This window comes from Stegostoma tigrinum, chromosome 19, assembly GCF_030684315.1.
Source record: "Stegostoma tigrinum isolate sSteTig4 chromosome 19, sSteTig4.hap1, whole genome shotgun sequence".
Classification (NCBI taxonomy): domain Eukaryota; kingdom Metazoa; phylum Chordata; class Chondrichthyes; order Orectolobiformes; family Stegostomatidae; genus Stegostoma; species Stegostoma tigrinum.
In genome coordinates, this window is record NC_081372.1 from 3,437,709 (window position 1) to 3,449,880 (window position 12,172).

General features: G+C 49.0%; 1 protein-coding gene across 8 annotated transcripts in view; it reads left to right on the plus strand.

The window, feature by feature from the left end:
- The first annotated feature begins 2,253 nt into the window (after positions 1-2,253).
- Positions 2,254-12,172, plus strand: part of LOC125461558 (potassium voltage-gated channel subfamily KQT member 2) — a 283,167-nt gene continuing 273,248 nt past the window's right edge. For all 8 annotated transcript variants that reach the window (XR_009446913.1, XR_009446914.1, XM_059652710.1 and 5 more), the window contains exon 1: positions 2,254-2,736. Coding sequence is in view for 6 of the 8 variants with exons in the window: in XM_059652710.1 (XP_059508693.1) it covers positions 2,423-2,736 (314 nt within the window). In the remaining 2 variants the exon portion in view is untranslated. The remainder of the gene's footprint in view (positions 2,737-12,172) is intronic.

A 12,172-nucleotide genomic window follows, 5' to 3' on the forward strand; every position in this document is an offset into this window, starting at 1 on the left:
TGGTGTGGGGGTTGCGGGGGGTAGTGTTGAGGGGGTTGGGGGCAGAGTGTTGAGGGGGTTGGGGAACAGAGGGGTGGGGGTTGGGGGGAGAGTGTTGAGGGGTTTGGGGGGAGAGTGGGGTGGGTGTTGGAGAGATAGTGGGGTGGGGGTTGGGGTAGAGTGTTGAGGGGGTTGGGGGAGAGTTGGGTGGGGGTTGGGCGGAGAGTGTTGAGGAGATCGAGGGGAGAGTGGGGTGGGGGTTGTGGGGAGAGTGTTGAGGGTGTTGGGGGGACAGTGGGTGGGCGTTGGGGGGAGAGTTGGGTGGGGGTTGGGGGAGAGTGGCGTGGGGGTTGGGGGGAGAATGTTCAGGGGGTTGGGGCGAGAGATGGGAGGAGGTGGGGGGAGAGTGTTGAGGGGTTGGGGGGGAGAGTTGGATGGGGGTTTGGGGGAGAGTATTGAGAGGTTTGGGGGGAGAGTTGGGTGGTGGTTGGGGGAGAGTGTTGAGGGGGTTGGGGGGAGAGTGGGGTGGGGGTTCGGGGGAGATTGGGGTGGGGGTTTGGGGGAGAGTGGGATGGTGGCTGGGGGGAGAGTATTGAGGGGGTTCGGGTGGGGGCTGTGGGGAGAGTGGGGTGGGGGTTGGGGGGAGAGCTGGTTGGGGTTTGGGGGGAGAGTGGGGTGGGAGTTTGAGGGGAGAGTGAGGTAGGGGTTGGGGGAGAGTGTGGTGGGGGTTTAGGGGAGAGTGGGGTGTGAGTTTGGGGGGAGAGTGTGGTGGGGGTTTAGGGGAAAGTGGGATGGAAGTTTGGGGTGAGAGTGGGGTGGGGGTTTGGGGGGAGAGTGGGGTGGGGGTTTGAGGGGAGAGTGGGGTGGTGGTTGGGGGAAGAGTGTGGTGGGGGTTTGGGGGAGAGTGGGGTGGGAGTTTGGGATGAGAGTAGGCTGGGGGTTGGGGGGAGAGTGGGGTGGAGGGTTGGGGGCAAGTTGGGTGGAGGTTTGGGGAGAATGTTGAGGGGGTTTGGTGGACAGTGGGGTGGGGGTTTGGGGGAGAGTGTTGAGAGGGTTTGGGGGAGAGTGGGGTGGGGGTTTGGGGGAGAGTGGGGTGGGGGTTTGGGGGGTGAGTGGGGTGGGGGTTTGGGGGAGAGTTGGGTGGGGGTTTGGGGGAGAGTGGGGTGGGGGTTTGGGGGGTGAGTGGGGTGGGGGTTGGGGGGAGAGTTGGGTGGGGGTTTGGGGGAGAGTGGGGTGGGGGTTTGGGGGGTGAGTGGGGTGGGGGTTTGGGGGGTGAGTGGGGTGGGGGTTTGGGGGAGAGTGGGGTGGGGGTTTGGGGGGAGAGTGGGGTGGGGGTTTGGGGGTGAGTGGGGTGGGGGTTTGGGGGAGAGTTGGGTGGGGGTTTGGGGGAGAGTGGGGTGGGGTTTGGGGGAGAGTGGGGTGGGAGTTTGGGGGGTGAGTGGGGTGGGGGTTGGGGGGAGAGTTGGGTGGGGGTTTGGGGGAGAGTGGGGTGGGGGTTTGGGGGGTGAGTGGGGTGGGGGTTTGGGGGTGAGTGGGGTGGGGGTTTGGGGGAGAGTTGGGTGGGGGTTTGGGGGAGAGTGGGGTGGGAGTTTGGGGGGTGAGTGGGGTGGGGGTTTGGGGGTGAGTGGGGTGGGGGTTTGGGGGGAGAGTTGGGTGGGGGTTTGGGGGAGAGTTGGGTGGGGGTTTGGGGGAGAGTGGGGTGGGGGTTTGGGGGTGAGTGGGGTGGGGGTTTGGGGGGAGAGTTGGGTGGGGGTTTGGGGGAGAGTTGGGTGGGGGTTTGGGGGAGAGTGGGGTGGGGGTTTGGGGGGAGAGTTGGGTGGGGGTTTGGGGGAGAGTGGGGTGGGGGTTTGGGGGTGAGTGGGGTGGGGGTTTGGGGGGAGAGTTGGGTGGGGGTTTGGGGGGAGAGTTGGGTGGGGGTTTGGGGGAGAGTGGGGTGGGGGTTTGGGGGGAGAGTTGGGTGGGGGTTTGGGGGAGAGTGGGGTGGGGGTTTGGGGGGAGAGTTGGGTGGGGGTTTTGGGGGAGAGTGGGGTGGGGGTTTGGGGGGAGAGTTGGGTGGGGGTTTTGGGGGAGAGTGGGGTGGGGGTTTGGGGGGAGAGTTGGGTGGGGGTTTTGGGGGAGAGTGGGGTGGGGGTTTGGGGGGAGAGTTGGGTGGGGGTTTTGGGGGAGAGTGGGGTGGGGGTAGATCTGAAGGGGTTAAAGGTTTCCTCCCCCCCCCCGCCCCCGCCCGTGTGCCCGGGCTGCGCAAGTGCAGTTTTCCTGGGAATGAATGGGCGGGTGGAGGCGGCGCTCGGAGCTTCCTGAGCCCGGGTTCATTGTCTCCAGCTCGGCTTTGGGCAGACCGAGAGGGCGGAGGAAACACCCCCCCTCCAGCGGGGGGGGTGCCGGTGCACAGTGCACAGTATGATCCCAGGGAATCCCCGCTGGAGGCGGGCGGCGAGCTGAGATGGTGCAGAAACCGAAGAGGAACGGGGAGGGTGGCGCTGGCCCCGGGGAGAAGAGGCTCAGGGTGGGATTCGTGGGCATCGATGGAGGCCCCGAGGCTGCGATCGGAGCCGGGGCGGATTCCTCCTGTACCCGGGACGGAGCTCTGCTCATCGCCGGCTCGGAGGGGACCAAAAGGGGCAGCATCCTGGGCAAACCCCGCACCGGGGGAGGCAAGCGCCCCAAAAGGAACGCGTTTTACAGAAAGCTGCAGAACTTCATGTACAATGTCCTGGAGAGACCCCGAGGATGGGCTTTCATCTACCACGCTTATGTGTAAGTGAGGGGCTGGGGCTGAATAAATCCCTCTCTCTCTGTCGCAGTCTGAGGGTTTCCGCACACACACTGGGCTTTTGATCATCGGCAACAGTGACTGAGCCGGGAATTTCATCAGCTGCTGCATTATTTACTGTTTCACCCCATGATTTTATTGTTTTAATCATATTCCTGTCTGTCCCTGTCCGTGCCGATCTCTTGCTGCAACATGGCATGGTTCCTTCTCCCCGCTTCCTCAGCGTCGTTGGAGCAGCCTGACTGCAAACTGGAGGAATCAGCAAAAAAAATGCTCTGGATCGATCAGAGAGAGAGAGAGAAACTGACACGGAGTGAGAGAGAGAGAGAGAAACTGACACGGAGTGAGAGAGAGAGAGAGAAACTGACACGGAGTGAGAGAGAGAGAGAGAGAAACTGACACGGAGTGAGAGAGAGAGAGAGAAACTGACACGGAGTGAGAGAGAGAGAGAAACTGACACGGAGTGAGAGAGAGAGAAACTGACACGGAGTGAGAGAGAGAGAGAAACTGACACGGAGTGAGAGAGAGAGAGAAACTGACACGGAGTGAGAGAGAGAGAAACTGACACGGAGTGAGAGAGAGAGAAACTGACACGGAGTGTGAGAGAGAGAAACTGACACGGAGTGAGAGAGAGAGAAACTGACACGGAGAGAGAGAGAGAAACTGACACGGAGTGTGAGAGAGAGAAACTGACACGGAGTGTGAGAGAGAGAAACTGACACGGAGTGTGAGAGAGAGAAACTGACACGGAGTGTGAGAGAGAGAAACTGACACGGAGTGAGAGAGAGAGAGAGAGAAACTGACACGGAGTGAGAGAGAGAAACACACGGAGAGAGAAAGTAACTGACACGGAGAGCGAGAGAGAGAAACTGACACGGAGAGCGAGAGAGAAACTGACACGGAGAGAGAGAAACACAGAGAGAGAGAGAGAGAGAGAGAAAGAGAGAAACTGACCGAGAAACTGACAGAGAAAAACAGAAAAAGAAATTGACAGTCACAAAGTGACAGATAAACTGACACGGGGTGGGGGGGGGGGGGAAGCATGACGGACAACAAGGAAGAGAAATTGACAGAGAGAGAGAGAGATTGACACGGAAAGAAACAAAGAGAAAGGGAGACACTGACAGAGAGAGAAAGACTGATAAAGAGAGAGAGAGAGAAACTGACAGAGGAAGCAGGCACTGTGTGAAACAGACACAGAGGAAGCAGGAGAGAATGTAAAATAGGGGAGAGAGGGATAGAGAAACAGAGTGTGAAACAGACACAGAGAAAAGGACAGAGAAAGTGAATGAGCTGTAGATCAGGGCAGAGTAAGGGGGTGATCACAATTTACATGCCTAGCTGCCAGTCAACATTTAGCATCTTCCAAAGATTTTAATTTAAATGTAATTTTTTAAGTTCAGACAGTCAATCAAGTGTTTGACAATGGGGTTTGAGTCACATTTGGCAGATTTATGATGTCGGTGGGTTTTCATTATGTCTGTTAACATTTTATTCTCAATGCACTGAGCTCAAGAGGAAATTGTAGTATTTATTTGTGGTTATCTGTCTTGGTAGATTTTTGGTGTACATTATTGGAATATGGAAAGACAAAACAAATAAATATTTAGAATGCAAATAACATATGTAAACACTTGTTGTAATGATGTAGTTACAGGCCGTGACCCCTAGTTGATGCTGTGCTGTTACTCCATGAAAGCTTGCTATTTTGTAACATACAAAGAGGATTTGTAAATCAAAGATGGAACCTTGCATTTTATTTGAAGGGCTGACCGACCAAATGGAGAGGGGAATGTCTGTGAATGTTTTTTATTCACTTATGGAATGTGGACATCGCTGGCTGGGCTCAGCGTTTATTGCCCATCCTTAGCTATACCTGGAGAAGGTGGGGGTGAACTGCCTTCTTGAACCGTTCCAGTCCATGAGCTATGGGTAGGCCCACAATGCCCTTAGGGAGAGAATTCCAGGATTTTGACCTGACATGTTATTTACAGAGAACATATTTGCTCAAGTTCCTCCTGAAAAAAAATTGTTACCTGAAGTTAAAATTAGTTGAAGAGTTGAAGACAAATTGTTGGCTTGGTTAGAACATCAACTGAACGGTAGGAGACTGTGAGTAGGGATGGTGTGTGGCTGCTGGAATCAGTAGAATGTGATCCACAAGGATCTGTTTGGAGCCTCAACCACTCACTATAACACTAACAGCCCAGATGATGGGATTACAGAAACATTGTGGTGTTGTAATTGGAAGCATAAAGTTATTAAAAGATAGAATAGATTGGGTGAATGTGCATGATGTGGCAAATGGAATTCAATGTAAAATGGCTAAAAGTAAATTTACCATAGGCCTGCTGCCACAATAGAGAGAGGGAGAGAGAGGGGGGAGAGAGAGAGAGAGAGAGAGAGAGATGACTGGGAGATAGTAAGAACTGCCGATGCTGAAGTCAGAGATAACACAGTGTGGAGTTGGAGGAACACAGCAGGCCGGGCAGCATCAGAGGAGCAGGAAAGCTGACTTTCCAGTTTAGGACCCTTCCTTCTGATGACTGGGGGTAGTTTAACCTGAAGATCACCACAGTGGTAGTAGATTCGCCAACTTTAAGTACATGTAAGTCGTCACTGGATAAGCATATGGACGTACATGGAACAGTGTAGGTTAGATGGGCTTCAGATCGGTATGACAGGTCGGCACAACATTGAGGGCTGAAGGGCCTGTACTGTGCTGTAATGTTCTATGTTCTATCTCAGGTGAGGCGAGGACGGTGAGAAGGAGAGTCTTTCATGGTAACCTCAGCCAGTGATGGGAATTCGACATATACTGTTGGTGTCGCTCTGGAGCAGAGACCAGCCATCCAGCCAACTGAGCTAACTGACCCTACTTTTACATTAGATTAGATTAGATTCCCTACAGTGTGGAAACAGGCCCTTCGGCCCACAAGTCCACACCGCCCCTTGGAGCATCCCACTCAGACCCATCCCCCTATAACCCACACACCCCTGAACACTACGGGCAATTTAGCATGGCCAATCCACCTGCATATCCTTGGACTGCGGGAGGAAACTGGAGCACCCGGAGGAAACCCACACAGACACGGGGAGAATGTGCAAACTCCACACAGACAGTTACCCAAGGCTGGAATCGAACCCGGGTGCCTGGCGCTGTGAGGTTGCAGAAGTCATCCCCATTGGACCTGAGAAAGCTTGAGCAGCTAAACTCAAAATAGTGAAGTGCTAGAAACCGTGGAAGGCCAGGGTGCCTCGTGAGTGCAGGTACATAGAAAGAAAAATACACAAACAGATCTGGAGATCACAAAGGCTAATGGACTGCTTACCTTTGTATCTAGAGAATTGGGTCACAAGGGGACAAAAGCGAGATATGTTGAGTTTCTCCAGGAACTTATCATTTTAATTTTGAATGATACAAAGTCATGATTAGACCACAATTGAAGCATCTTTAGCAAATCTGAGCATGATATCTTAGGAAAAATATATTAGTTTTGGAGGGAGTACACTGTGTCTTTACCATAAGAATATTTGGAGTTCAAGTGTTAAATTACTACAAGCAAAGGGTTTACATTCCATTGTTTTAGATAGTTAATTAATGGGTCATATCGAGTTTTGAGAAGATTTGTAGCTCAGGTTGAGGTTCTGGATGTGAGTTTGCTCGCTGAGCTGGAAGGTTAGTTTTCAGATGTTTGTCACCATTCTAGGTTACATCATCAGTGAGCCTCCGATGAAGCGCTGGTGTTACGTCCTGCTTTCTATTTATCTGGTTATGTTTCCTTGGGTTGGTGATGTCATTTCCTGTTCTTTTTCTCAGGGGATGGTAGATTGGCTCCAAGTCAATGTGTTTGTTGATGGAGTTCCGGTTGGAATGCCATGCTTCTAGGAATTCTCGTGCGTGTCTCTGTTTGGCTTGTCCTAGGATGGATGTGTTGTCCCAATCAAAGTGGTGTCCTTCCTCATCCGTATGTAAGGATACGAGTGATAGTGGGTCATGTCGTTTTGTGGCTAGTTGATGTTCATGTATTCTGGTGGCTAGCTTTCTGCCAGTTTGTCCAATGTAGTGTTTGTCACAGTTCTTGCAAGGTATTTTGTAGATGACGTTTGTTTTATTTGTTGTCTGTATAGGGTCTTTTAAGTTCATTAGCTGCTGTTTTAGTATGTTGGTGGGCTTGTGGGCTACCCTGATGCCAAGGGGTCCGAGTAGTCTGGCAGTCATTTCGGAAATGTCTTTGATGTAGGGGAGAGTGGTTATGGTTTCTGAGCCCGTTTTGTCTGTTTGTCTGGGTTTGTTGCTGAGAAATCGGCGGACTGTGTTCATAGGGTACCCATTCTTTTTGAATACGCTGTATGGGTGATTTTCCTCTGCTCTGCATAGTTCCTCTGTGCTGCAGTGTGTGGTGGCTCGTTGGAATAATGTTCTAATGCAGCTTCGTTTGTGGGTGTTGGGATGGTTGCTCCTGTATTTCAGTATTTGGTCCGTATGTGTTGTTTTCCTGTAGACGCTGGTTTGAAGTTCCCCATTGGCTGTTCGCTCTACTGTGACGTCTAGGAATGGCATTTTGTTGTTGTTTTCCTCCTCTTTTGTGAATGTTATGCCAGTAAAGGGTATTATTGTTGGTCTTGAAGGTTTCCTCGAATTTGTTTTGTTTAGTGATGACAAAGGTGTCATCCACGTAGTGGACCCAAAGTTTGGGTTGGGTGATTGGCAGAGCTGTTTGTTCGAGTCTCTGCATTACTGCCTCTGCTAAGAACCCTGATATCGGAGATCCCATGGGTGTACCGTTGGTTTGTCTGTAGGTTTTGTTATTGAAAATGAAGTGGGTGGTGAGGCATAGGCCCACTAGCTTGATGATGTTGTCCTTGCTGATGAGGTTGGTGGTGTCTGGTGTGTGTGTCTTCTCTTCTTCTAATAGTGTAGTCAGTGTTTCTTTGGCCAGGTTGATGTTGATGGATGTGAACAGGGCTGTTACGTCAAAGGAGACCATTACTTCATCCTCTTCTATATTGGTGTCTTTGATGATATTCAGGAATTCTTGGGTGGTGACAAGCGTCTACAGGAAAGCAACACATACGGACCAAATACTGAACTACATGAGCAACCATCCCAACACCCACAAATGAAGCTGCATTAGAACATTATTCCAACGATCCACCACACACTGCAGCACAAAGGAACTACGCAGAGCAGAGGAAAATCACCCATACAGCGTATTCAAAAAGAATGGGTACCCTATGAACACAGTCCGCCGATTCCTCAGCAATAAACCCAAACTAACAGACAAAACAGGCTCAGAAACCATAACCACTCTCCCCTACATCAAAGACATTTCCGAAGTGACTGCCAGACTACTCGCACCTCTTGGCATCAGGGTAGCCCACAAACACACCAACACACTAAAACAGCAGCTAATGAACTTAAAAGACCCTATACAGACAACAAATAAAACGAACGTCATCTACAAAATACCTTGCAAGAACTGTGACAAACACTACATTGGACAAACAGGCAGAAAGCTAGCCACCAGGATACATGAACATCAACTAGCCACAAAACGACATGACACACTATCACTCGTATCCTTACATACGATGAGGAAGGACACCACTTTGATTGGGACAACACATCCATCCTAGGACAAGCCAAACAGAGACATGCACGAGAATTCCTAGGAGCATGGCATTCCAACCGGAACTCCATCAACAAACACATTGATTTGGAGCCAATCTACCACCCCCTGAGAAAAAGAACAGGAAATGACATCACCAACCCAAGGAAACCTAACCAGATAAATAGAAAGTGGGACATAACACCAGCGCTTCGTCGGAGGCTCACTGATGATGTTACCTAGAATGGTGATGAAACGTCTGAAAACTAACCTTCCAGCTCAGCGAGCAAACTCACATCCAGAATGGGTCATATCATTGAACTGGTGTTAAGGGGAGCAGATAGTTTCTGTCTATCTACATGTTTGTTGGTTGGAGAATCTGGAACTAAGCACGTTTGTAGATATTCCAACCACATCTGTCAATATGCAAAGGATGGTAGAATGCAATAATTGTAGTTGATGCTGGATTAATTGTTAATCTAACAATTTCAGATCTATTTTTGTCCATTAGAGGTATGATAGGATATGGGGGGAAAGGTAAGAACGTGGAGTTAGGTCAGAGATCAGCAGAGTTCTCGTCAAATGGTAGAACAGGCTTGAGGGCTGAATGGCCTCCTTTTCCTTTACATTTTATGGACAAAAACTTTGGTTTATGGTTCCAATGATCATTTTATTGCTGACTTAAATATCTCTGAGCAGATTCTCATCGGTTCTTTTGAGTTTCAGCTCATCAATACACTGCCAATGAATTGTGTAAATGATTTTTGGTTCTTCAGTACTTTGGAGTCAATGAGGAATATTTGTCCCTGATTGCAATTGTCTCTGAACAAGTCAAAATATCCTTTGAGTGAATAATTCCCACCCATTGAATAGTGCCAGAGGAGGTCCAAGTGCATTTTAAGCTGGTTAAGTAGTGAAATGTTGTGTTTCTATTTGTGGAAAGATAGAATTGGTTAGTTTGTCTGTTTTTAATCTGTAAAAGATTATTAACCATTGATTGGTAGTGTGCTAAGGGGTAATTCCATATGACTGTTAGATTTCTCAAGTAGATTTTATTTGCCACCACCTGCAAGGTGCTTACTTACAGAGATAATGGGAACTGCAGATGCTGGAGAATCCAAGAGCTGGATGACCACAGCAGGCCAAGCAGCATCTCAGGAGCACAGGGATTGTGTCAAATGTTGTCGAGTTTAATGGAGATTTCTGTGTGGAGGTAGGATAAGGCTGGAGTTATGTGGTGGACCATTATACTAATGAAAACCTTACTGCACAGTACACCAATGTTATGGCATTGATCCTTTGAAAGAGTGACTTAATTAGTTCCTCTTCCCTGCTGTTTCCCAATTATCTTGCAATTTTTCTGCATTTGAATTATTTTTCTGGTTCCTTGCAGAAAGCTAATTTTCTTTTTCCAGTGCCCTTTCAGGAAGTCCATCCTAAACTATAGTTCAGGAAGAATGTGATCTGGACTCTAAATTGCTGAGATTAAGAATTATACTGTTTCAGCTTGGAGTTCTGAAACCAACATGATTAAAATATTGAGTGTTGAGTTATTATCTGGTTACTAATTGTGGGAGCTTGCTGTGCACAATTTGACTGCTGGATTTCCTACATTACAGCGCATCATTGGCTGTGAAGTGGTTTGGGATGGTCCTAAGGTTGTGAAAGGTACTTTAGAAATGGAAGGAGCAAATTACTGCAGATGCTAGAATCTGCACTGGAAATCACAGCGGGTCAGACAGCAGCCATGGAAAGAGAGCAAGCTAACTTTTTGAGTCTAGATGTCTCCTCAGTAGAGTAACATGAAGTATGGAAAAGGCAGCATTAATGCAATTATTGCAGGATGGACTGCTGGGGGAGAAAGGATGCTGACAGTGCAGATTAAGTGAGTAGAATGCGAGAATGGCAGGACAATGATGTGTCTAGCTGCCAGAAAGAACAGACAGCCCTCATTGGTGTAGGGGGGAAGGGGAGAAAAGACATGATGACAGAGAATGCAACAAGTAAAGCTAAAGGGAAGGGAAGACATGGGAGTGAGTTCACAATTTGAAGGTGTAAAGTGCCTAGCCTGAAGATGAGACGTTGTTCCTCCAATTTGCGCTGTGATTCACTGGAACACTGTGGCGTGTCGAGGGCACAGGCATGGAGCATGCGAGCAGGACGCTGTGTTAAAATGCCCAGCTACGGGAACATCAGGGTCATGCTTGCATATGGACCAGAGGTGTTCTGCAAAACGGTCACCCAGGCTGTTTATACTTTCTCCAGTGTAGACAATGTAGGCCACATTGAGTGCAGCGTATACAATACAATAAGATTGGAGAAGGTACAGGTGAAATGCTGCTTCACCTGGAAAGGCTGTTTAGGCCCTTGGATGGTGAGCAGGGAGGAAGTGAGAGGGCAGGTGTTGCACCTTCTGCAGTTACATGGGAAGGTGCCTTTGGAAGGGAGGGTTGTGTTGATGGATGTGGAATGGACTAGGGTGTACCGGAAGAAACAGTCCCTGCGAAATGCAGTCGGGGGACTGAGGGGAAGATGTGTTTGGTGGTGGCATTTTCCTGGAGTTGTCTGAAATGGTGGCGATGATCCTTTGAATGTGGAGGCTGGTGGGATGAAAAGTGAGTACAAAAGGAATGCATCACACTGTTGAGAGTGATGGAAAGGGGCAAGGATGGAAGCATGGGTGATGGGGTTTTAACCACAGAGGACTGAGTCGAGGGTTAACAGGAAGAGTGTTCAGGAATTCTGGTGAAACCCACGTGATTAGTTGAGATTGATACACGAATGCGGAAGTCAAAGTGACAGTATTTTTTGCTAAAAACAAAAGGTATCCTAATCATTACTATAGAAAAGGCACTGAGCACGAGAGTGATTATACCATTACAATCAATAACCAATGCTAGGTAGTGAATATTGTCAGAATTACTGTACAGTTCTATTATCAATGATGCTGTTAATCTGCTGAGAATCACTGTCAGCAAAGAGGATTTGGCATTATATATAAAAACTCTGCCTGGCAGACTGGAGTGTGCATGGCTCTCAGTAAATTACATCCTGGAACAAATTTAAGGCTCTAACCTTATTTTCAGATGATGGTTATTCTTTATCAGAGGATCAAACAACACAGTAAGGGATTGAGCCTCTATCAGAGCTATCCAATTAGTCCCACTCCCTCTGCACTATCTCCAGTTCTGCAAACATTTCATTTCTTAGGATTTGCCCAGTCCTTTTTTTGATGGTTATTATTGAATCTGCTTCCACTGTTCTCTGAGGTCCAGCATTTCACATCACAGCTTTCTGCATGCAATAATCTATGTCACCTTCCTGGCTTTTTGGCCATAGATCTGCATTTTGTGGTAACCCTTCGGCCACTTTTTATCCTTTCAGTCAAAATACTTATCATCTTAAATGCCTCCTGAAATGTACACTTACCTTTTTTTTTTACTGTGCAGAGAACAATCTTGTCTTCTGTAGCCTAAGGCAGTGGTGTAATACCAATGTCCCTGGGATAGTCATTCAGACCCCTGCTTAATGTTCTGGGGACGTGGGTTTGAATCCCACCAAGATAGATAAAATTTGAATCCAATAAATGGCGATCAATTTTTGTTTAACAACCCATCGGGCTCACTAATGTTCTTTAGGGAAGGAAATCTGCTGCCCTCAACTGGTCTGGACTACATGTGACTCCGGGCCACAGCGATGTGGCTGACTCTTAACTTCTGAAGAAGGGTCTAGGCCCCAAATGTCAGCCTTCCTGCTCCCCTGATGCTGCTTGGCCTGCTGCATTCATCCAGCTCTACACTCTGATATC